Here is a 9,838-nt window from a genome sequence, read left to right on the forward strand (position 1 = left end):
GCGCGGCCAGCAAGCGAAAAGGGGAAGACTTGGAGATAGCGGGCATCAAGATTCACACCTTCAATGCCGAAGGTGCTACACAGACGGGTGAGACGGTTGATATGTGCTGGCGCGTCCTCGTCATCACGACCGTGAAACTGACAAGAGTTGTTAATGGCAGTCATGATGTATGAAGGAATTTGCCAAGACTTATCATTGGTGATTTCAGGGAGGGTGATGGGTGAGTTTGCGGTAAAACCCGCGGTGGAACGCTGGTGGACAGTTTGGTTTTCGGCCATTTGGTGAACTGGTGGTGGACTAGGGTGACGGGAGGGTGGTGGGGAATTATGGGGTGATGACTTCGGGGTGAAGTCGTAGTTCGGTGGTTTAGATGGAAGTGTAGAGTCAGAAAGGGCTGAAGATGAAGTTGGGGGTTTTCGAACCTGAGGGATTGGTGTGGAGAAGGAAGACTTGTCAATTGGTGGCTTCACTGGTCCCTGCGAACGCGTGTGGGGCATGAACTGCAAAACCAAGAATAAAACAAGTAAGTCAACTCCAATAAAAGACTCAAAGAAATACGAAAAAGACACTAAAACTACTTGGACTCCTACGGCTCACAAACACACAAAAAGCACGTAACGATATCAGTTGAAATCCAAACAAAGCAGTTAACGCAATTGCCAAGAGTCCCCGGCAACGGCGCCAAAAACTTGATGTGGAAAAAGTAGTTCAACTAAATAAACTAAATTACCCTAAATTAAGACTCAAGTAATAAAAATCTAGACTCTTTAACCTGACTAAACTACTCACCGGCAAGTGTACTGGTCGACTCTAGCACAGAAAAGTAAGTCCGGATGTCGAACCCACAAGGACTCTAATGAATTACGTTAACGACTAAACTTAGACTAGACACTGACACAACTAAACAAATATTGTGTTTGGGGGGGGGGGTTACTAAAATCCTAAAATTGTGATTAAATTGAAATTAAACTAAATTACGAATGAAACTAGGGTTTTAATTCAGATGCGATTAAGGACTACCTAGACTTGAATCCAGTTTAACTACTAATGGACTTCTAACGGTTTTATTGATGTATGGAGCCGGGATCGTAAAATACTAAACCTTAAGGTATTTCAATGCTAAGACTTCCCGACCCTTCTCAGGAAGAAACCTAGGAAACCCTACAAGGCTGTTATGATTACCGACTGTTAGATTTCCTCTCAGTCCTCTAACGACTCTAAAAGTGCCCTAATACGACTATCTACCTCTCAGCGCGACAATCTAAGGCAATTCTAGGTTCTGACTTGGTTTACTAGACACAAATGCAATTAGGGAACTAACGTCGACTTCTCTCAAAATCTCAATTAGCTATATACTGCACCGCGACCTAATAACTAACTCGAGCCTCTCAGCGACAAGTTAAGCAGAATATTTACTTCTAATTATATTTTAATTACTGTTTCTAAGGCTATCGGCCGATTTACCCAAAGATCACCCGAACCCGCAAGGATACAAATAATCAACACAGATCTATTATGTGAAAGACATCCACCAAAATCTATGTGAAACAGTAAACAATCCACAATCAAAAGTAAATACGCACATGCACCAAATCAGAAAATCTAGAACACGTTACTTTCGAAGTCAATCCATAATCAATTCAATAAGAACCGTTAAAAGATCCATAAGTAAATTAAACCATCATCAAATCTAGGTAGTATCTAAAGTCTAGCCAAGAATCATGATGTCCAAAACAAACAAAACAAGTTCAAAACAAGAATTCATCGTAAAGTATCGAAAACGCGAAAATAAGGAACACCGGGAGATAAAACCCAAAAGATCTTCACTCTCACGATCCAAGCTTCAACCGGATGATTCCCGTTCGGCAAAATACTCCAGAATGCTCAAAATCACCTCCGAAATTCGTCCTAGGGTTTCTTGATTCGTATTCAGAGTTGTGTTCAGATTCTTTTCCAACAAATCAACAAAACCCTAATTTTTCCAGAAATCATACCCCTCGCGTGACGCCTAGGGGGTGTCACGTCACGCGGCGCCTCCCATATATATTTTTTTATTTTTTTATTCTGATCAGCCTCCAGCTATTCCCGACGCGCGTACGAATCCCGATTTTCTTCCAAACTGCTCGGTTTTGCTCGTTTTTCAACACTTTAAGCTACGGGACCTGAAATCAAAGCTTAACGTCAGCAGTATCGCAGTTCTAACCTAAACTAGACTCTAAACGACTGAAAACTGATCGAAATATACACTATAAACATATGTACTTTGCAGTACATCAAAGAGTTATGCTGACAACCGGCGAAAGCCGTTGGAATTTCAAGTAGGAGATAAGGTGTTATTAAAAGTTTCTCCTTGGAAAGGAGTGGTAAGATTCATCAAAAGGGGAAAGCTAAGCCACATGTATGTTGGACCTTTTGAGATTATTAAAAGAATAGGACATGTAGCTTATCAGCTACAACTGCCACAGGAGATGGCAGGAATACATGATGTATTTCATGTATCTAATCTCAAGAAATGCTTAGCCAATGAATCATTAGTAGTGCCTCTTAAGGATATAGAGGTAAATGAGAAACTTAAGTTTGTAGAGAAGCCTCTACAGATTGAAGACAGAAAGGTCAAGAATCTCAAACATAAGAGATTAGTTCTGGTCAAAGTGAAATTGGACTCCAAGAGAGGACCAGAATACACTTGGGAGCTTGAATCAGAGATGCAGAGGAAATATCCACACCTGTTCCAGTAGACCTCGAGGATGAGTTCTAAAACAAGGTGGGGAGGATATAACAAGCCTCCTAAAATATTTCCGACACCCCTAATATTTATAAGGTCCCTATACGTCCTAAAATACACCCCGTATACAAAAACAGACCCTAAATACCTTTATTTTTATAAAAATTAAATAAAGACAAATTTTAATGGTCCCTGGCGGCCCGCGATAGAGCCACCTAAGGCTTACGCGGGGCGCGACAGCCTGGCCACCAGGCTTAACCCGGTGCCGCCACGTGGCAGACGCGTGTCGAAGCTACTAGGTCAACTCAGCAGCCCTATGTGAGACACGTGGTCTCTCGCGGGCCGCATAAGCCCCCTTCTCATCTTTCGCGGGGCGCGACAGAGTGCCGATCAGGCACTATAAATAGAGGGGATCGGATTCAGTTGAGAATTCGTTCAAAACTTCGATCTCTCTCTCAAAATCTAAATATTAGAATTAATAGCGGGCATTATACCCCCCTAAATAACGAAGTTCTGGCTCGTTGTAAGTATCATAACCCCCGATTACGTATTAGATACGTTGCCCAATTGATCTAGGGTTCCGTAACGGCTGTCGTGGTTCTGCCCGACGTAGTCGTTGGAATTCTGTCTCGGGGAGGGTATTACTAATGTAAATATTGGGTTATCATACTAACGCGTGTGCATTGTGTAATTAATAGATAATCACCAGGAAATCACAAAGGAAAACCCTAAGATAGCAATGTAAGTAATCTCCTTTTTGCAAACTGTTTTTACAAAACCTCAAATGATTTACATTATATTAAACAGTGATTGAGTATATGTATTCTACAATTATCGTCGGTATGTTGGGGTTTTGTATACAAAATTTGTTACTACACTGTGAGTAGTAACATGACCACAAGCCGGGTTGAAAGTACCATGGGTGGTAATTAAAGTAGAAAATAAACAAATGTAATTGCGCGACCGCCCTCAAAGCTGTAAACGGTTTTACCTGTCTTGATTAAACTGGGATTCACTCACCAGTATTTCCCACTGACAAAATGTTTTTAAACGCGTTTCAGGTAACAAAATGTGAAAGCCAAATAGAAGCCAGCTGGACAGCACTAAAGGCTTGGAAAAGTGGCTATAAAAGTTACCTAAATAAAGAGATGTTTTTATTTAAATAAAATAGGGTTTATCTTTATGAAAATGTGTGTACTGGAAACTTGGGAATTTCCCACGTATTTAATATTATAAAGTGTGGTATTTTACTCTGATAAAATATTTCCTGACTATGGTCCTGATGAAATTTCCACTGCCAAACTGATAAACACCGATACCACTAAAACTGGTCGTGGCCGCCCGTTCCCGGGTAAATAGGGGACGGGGGTTGCGACAAATCCTTTGTTCAATCTCCAACAACTCACGCCTTCGTTTGCCCTTGTAGGGTAACCTTGGTGTTCCTGTACTGTACCAACAACCCTTTGCTCGCAGGGTAGAATAACCTTGGCGTTCCTGTACTACACCACTCAACTCTTCGCTCGCGGAATTACTAAAGAAGATTTAGCAAAACCGTGAGTATACTTGAACACACTTTTTCCTTTTTACACTTTGGGTGCAATATGTTTACTATTAAACCTACACAGTTACACTTAGACTTTATTCAAATGCACAGACAATCCAATACATGCATACATACGTTATACTTGATTCGTTATTCTGGATTATTCTGTGTGATAAACTTGTCATTAACTTCGTACGAGCCTACCCTTAACATGTATAGTGCTATAGGAGTAACGCACCGCCCGTATTCTTGAGGTCATGTTAAGTCTTTCAACATTGCGGTAATCTTTGGTTTAACTTGAATATTCACATGTCAGTTTTACGTTAATCTTGATAACTTAGTTTGCCATGTGGATTCGTTTAAATCTTTTATACTTATGTTGTGTATTAAACTTGTATACTCGCCAATACTTTTGTATTGAACCATGTATTTTAAACATATTTGCAGGAGGATGATGATATTAAAATGGGCCTAGTGAGGATGCTTTAGATATACACTTAGAAATCGTTGGACTATGTTGTTGTGTCAATTTTGAATTATGTTGTATTGTACATTGTCTTGTTTTGTATTTGAAACAATGTTGTATTTGATTTCGTATGATGTAACTTGACAATTTGTATCGATGAAATGAAATCAGTTTTATTTAAATATTGTCGCAAATAGTGTTATGAAGTCTCGAACAATCTCGTTTTCGTCTCACTCCGATGTTTCCGTCATCGGTTAGGGTGTGACATATCTAAGTTTGTGCTTTTACGCGAATTTAAATTCCGAATAATGCACTTTGATTTGCTTTGTGTTTTACAGGTCTAACGGGGTTTAAGGAGCATTTTGGAAGCTTTACGGGAGATCGGGATGAAGCTAGGACCAACTGGGCACGAGAAACGAAGAAACGGGCGAGAAGTTTGGCTACCTGCGTCGGTGACTTGGCCTTTGGCCGTCGCCAACGCAGCCCGCATAAAGGACACCCCCAGAGGCAGTCAATTAGCACTCGTTATAGCTATTGAAAGAGAAAGCCCAAAAAATATATTTGTGGTATGTCGAAAAGATATCAACACGTGTTTTACATTCATCGAAACCATAATATCGAATATAGGTACCGTCTCCGTTATTGCCGATTCTCGTAACCTATGTTATTCGATTAGAATAATGTTATTCGATCAGAATAGATTTGGTTAATCACGGTACTGGTTCACACAAAATTTATATCAAAATGTCAAGTAATAAAAAAACTAAGTATAACTATGTATTTAGATTTTTAAAAATTTAATGAGCGTAAATTATTAGATGAATATCAATCAAAGGAAATATTATCATTTATATGATCAAGAAAATATTATTAAGAAAAGAAAAACATTATTAAAAACAAAATTTCTTATTGGATTAAATAAAATATTATCAACTGAAATAAAAAAAACAATATTAAAAGCAAAAAATGTTATTAGCAAAGTACTATTCTTCACAACTTTGTATTAATATATATAAATAAACTAGCTTTAACCCCTCGCGGTGCAGTGTGGAGGTGTAAAATTGTGTTGTTCCAAGACGTGGGACGTACAACGAAACGACAGCCGAAACCAGTAAAAAAACAAGACAAACATTAAAAAGACGAATTAAAAAAGACAACATGAAAACAAAATTGCCCGCTTAGCGTCGAGTGCTCCACCTCGGGTTGGCGTTTTGGTGGGAATTGCCCGCTTGGCGTGGCAGTAGTGCTTGGCATGGGGCGTTGGTCTGGGGTGACGTGTCTGGCAATGGTTGATTGGGTGTTGATGACCGTTTGGCTAGCCCCTTCCACAACGCCGGTCTGGCCACGCCCCTTCCACAACCCACTTTTTCAAATGTGGACTGGTGAAGCCCACACCTAACACGTGTCAAGCAATGTCCCAACCCAAGAGGTAAATGTTACCTCTCATATTAATATTATAGATGTTGTGCTTTGACCAAGACAAACAAAAGAAAAGCTACATTTGATTTATTTGCCACGTAATTGTTAACAAACCCAGCGTTTTATAAAAGTATTTGATTAGCAGGTTTGTTTTAAATTTGAAGGATGGTCAACAGTATGGAACTTAAATTGTATCTATTCAGGGCAACCGCCCTCCATGAAATTTTTTTAGTACTATATATTATATACACATCAAAATTCTAATCAACCTCCATGAAATCTACACCAACCCCTAAACAAATTGATTTATATAAAAAGTAAGCCCCGTTGAACACTAAATTATATAAACATCTAATATAAATGTTCAAGCGCACAGGTTGTGATGTTAATAATCAAATGAGTTATAAGCTCAATTAGCAAAATGTTAACTTGTATAAGTCGTTAACTCCCACACGACTTTCGCATGAACCACAAAACCAGTAACCCCACCTTTCATGTAATTCCTAATTTCCTACTATGCAATGCCTAATAGTATTCAAGTTCCAACTTCAAATTTGATTTCATCCTCACCCATGTTATCACCGTCTTTTTCATCCAACTGCTCGCCTTCTTTATCTGTTGGTGAACCCGCAGTTTCATTATCTCTGTCTTCTTGCTTTCCATGAGGCCCGCGAGTGTGAATGAGATAATGAGCCACTGATTTGTACCCAAGATATAATGTCTGAAAATTTTCAACATAAATATTACTAATACTCACTACTCTTGATCATAATATTATAACTAGTGAGTGGTATTTTAGACATTACAAGGTTGATGAACATTACCTTCTTGTAAAGATCTCCAGTTGGCTCCCACCCTTTAACTCTGCGACAGCGATTGCAGTTACATATATCTCTACAGACAGGACAAACCCAAAATGGGTTTGCATTTGCTTCTAGAACATTCTCTCCATATCTGCACAGAGAATGTATGCTTATAGAGTTACAGTTTAGAAATATAGTTCAAGTGACAAAGGGACTAAACAAGGAAAAAAGAGTCATGTTCTGTTATTCTATAATATCACTAAATTTTGTAAGTTAACCTCGTGAACAAGCAATCGCCACATAACTGCCCTTGAACGCTTGTACACTTGCAGCATTTAGTACGATGACCTATCGTTTTCTGCCTGCAAAATATCAATTAGTGGCTCCGTAAATATACAGTTAATACACACTATACAAGGTAACATATCTTATCTAAGCAGTCACACGTTAGAAAATCGAAACGAGCATCATACTTTACTAAACACATTGCGGTTGAGCCAACCTTTTAATAACAAAAAAAAGAAAGTGAAGAATCAAAAACCTGCATTGATGGCAGCTCTTTCCTGCATACTCATCATACATGCGATTCTTCTCATCATCATACCCATCCACCATAAGCTCCCAGGCTTCTTCGTGGTCGCCCAACATCTTTTCATGCTCTTCAGTATAAACCTCAGGTTTTGAGCCTTCCTTTATTACAATTACGATATTCTTGAGAACCTTTTCTTTCGGAACACGCTTCTTGACGACAACCTTTTCTTTTGGAATGCGCCTCTCTGTCTCTAAGTAACTAACAGCAGGCAAGATCTTTATCCTATATAATAATAATATTAAAAATGTTAAATAACAAATAAGTTGAAGCCAGTTAAGGAAAACACCACACCCCTTTTTAAAACAAAAACATGTCATTTAATCCATTGTTTTCAATTTCCAGTTGTGGTAGGCGTAAAAAAATTAAAAGATGAACCTAACGGGTTCATAACTTAACAAAAAAATGACTATAATAGGTCAAACAAGTTAAAATCTTGGTTTTAAATAACGTAAAGCGAAACGAGGCGATAGGGTCCAGAGCCGCGAAATGAAAAGTGCACTGAATCAGATGAGCGAGACACAAGGTATTTGTATATATTTTTTTATTTTTTGTAAATTTTTAGTAGCACATACGATTTTTTTATGAACGGGCAACGAATCATCCAAATGGGCTACTAGCGAAATTCATCACATCCAGATACACTCGCCTGCGAACCGGGGATAACCCTCACCTAGGGCCGAAGCCAGTGAACCCGCTCAGTTCAAGAATTGAACTAGCGATCACCGCTTCTCACCTAGTCTCTCATCATCACCAAGTGCCGCAGAAACTAAACGGTGGTAGGCAGGAATCGAACCTGGGCCACTTGGAACACCAAGTCTCTCCTTTACCACATACAAAGATTTAGATATAAAAACTCTACATACGAGATTATATATTGATTTCGTATACAAGTAACATATATATGTACAACCTAAAAATTTATATGTATAACATCATGAACAAAGTGAATGACATAATCAAACCCTAATCAGTAACAAAACAAGATCTACATTGCAATAATTACTATTTTCACAAAATTTAAAAGTATGAAAACCTAAAAAAACCCTAACAAATATAAAAAATACGTAGAAGATCGTCTGGGAGAACCAGACGGTGCCACCAAGAGTTTCGGTTTCGGTTTCGGTTTCGAATTCGGAGGACGACCGGTTTGGGGTTTGAGTTTACGAGAAAGCTCCAGAATGCCGAGTGCCTGCATCCGTTGAAGGTTCTGCTTGATTCGTTCCTCTCGAGATTGCTCATAATCTGCAACTCCACCTTCATTTTCCCCCTTTTGCTGCTCAATTCCGCCATTTTTATCTTTTCGTGTTCGAGTACTCACCATTTTTTGCTTGATGCTTGCAGCAATCAGGCGGTTTTAGAGGATTATATGCTCCTGCTCGGTGGAAATGAATTTGAATGATCCTCGATTTAGGTGCAGAATGTCTAGGGTTGGTGTTGTAATTGGCGGGAAAATGTTCTTTGTTTTATTGGGTCGGGTCGAATCCGACTAGTTGAACCGGATTTGAAAATTAAAAGCGGAACTTTGCCCATCTTGAATCAAAACGGAAAAACATTTCTAATCTTAAAGAGAGTAAAATGATGGATAGTCCCTGTGGTTTGGTGAAATTTCACCTTTAGTCTCCAACTTTTGAAAATTACATCCGTGCTCTTCATGGTTTGTCAAATTGTTACTTGGATAGTCCCTATAGTAGATGGAGGTTAGTTAGTCCAGTTAAGTTGTTGTAAATTGACCAAATTACCCTTCCTATTAAAAACAACTAAAACATTAAAAGAGTGAGACCCACCAACAACTTCATCTTCTCTACTATAAACAACCCCACATTTCTTCTCCATTTTCCAGCATCACCTCTCCATTTTTTGGCCACGTCTTCTACTTCTTCGGTGAGCCAATCACATAAGTCTCCATTTTTTCTTATCACAATCTACAAGCAGCGCCTAAAGGCATCATGCATGTGTGTGATAGCTTAAAAAAGTTAAATTGTGTGTGCGTTCCAAACATTTGGAGACGAGACGATGATAAACGATGGGCAGCAACACTTAAGTCACCGAAAAAAACAAGGTCGCGTCTCCTATGTCGTTACCCTTTGACCGGCGATATCACCACTCATCTTATTACCAACTATTTTATCATTTTACTATCTCTAGGTCACCTCCAACACCTCGATATCAACCATTTAAGCACCTGCAAATCAGATCTAAGACGATTTGTAAACAAATTGAAACCCCTTTGAAAACCACCTGCAAATCGGTCATGTGACCACCACCACCACACCACCGAACAATCGTTTTA

The 9,838-nt window shown here is 39.0% G+C and overlaps 1 protein-coding gene across 1 annotated transcript; it reads right to left on the reverse strand.

Moving 5' to 3' along the window:
* Positions 1–6,483: 6,483 nt before the first annotated feature.
* Positions 6,484–9,081, reverse strand: LOC110927845 (cell division cycle-associated protein 7). Its single transcript, XM_022171210.2, has 5 exons — positions 8,613–9,081; positions 7,498–7,770; positions 7,235–7,318; positions 6,978–7,107; positions 6,484–6,874 (listed from the first exon to the last, which is right to left on the reverse strand). The coding sequence occupies exons 1-5, from the start codon at positions 8,867–8,869 to the stop codon at positions 6,689–6,691; spliced, it is 930 nt and encodes a 309-aa protein (XP_022026902.1). The 5' UTR covers positions 8,870–9,081; the 3' UTR covers positions 6,484–6,688.
* Positions 9,082–9,838: the final 757 nt, after the last annotated feature.

The sequence above is a fragment of the Helianthus annuus genome, chromosome 3 (assembly GCF_002127325.2).
Source record: "Helianthus annuus cultivar XRQ/B chromosome 3, HanXRQr2.0-SUNRISE, whole genome shotgun sequence".
NCBI classification, from domain to species: Eukaryota; Viridiplantae; Streptophyta; class Magnoliopsida; order Asterales; family Asteraceae; genus Helianthus; species Helianthus annuus.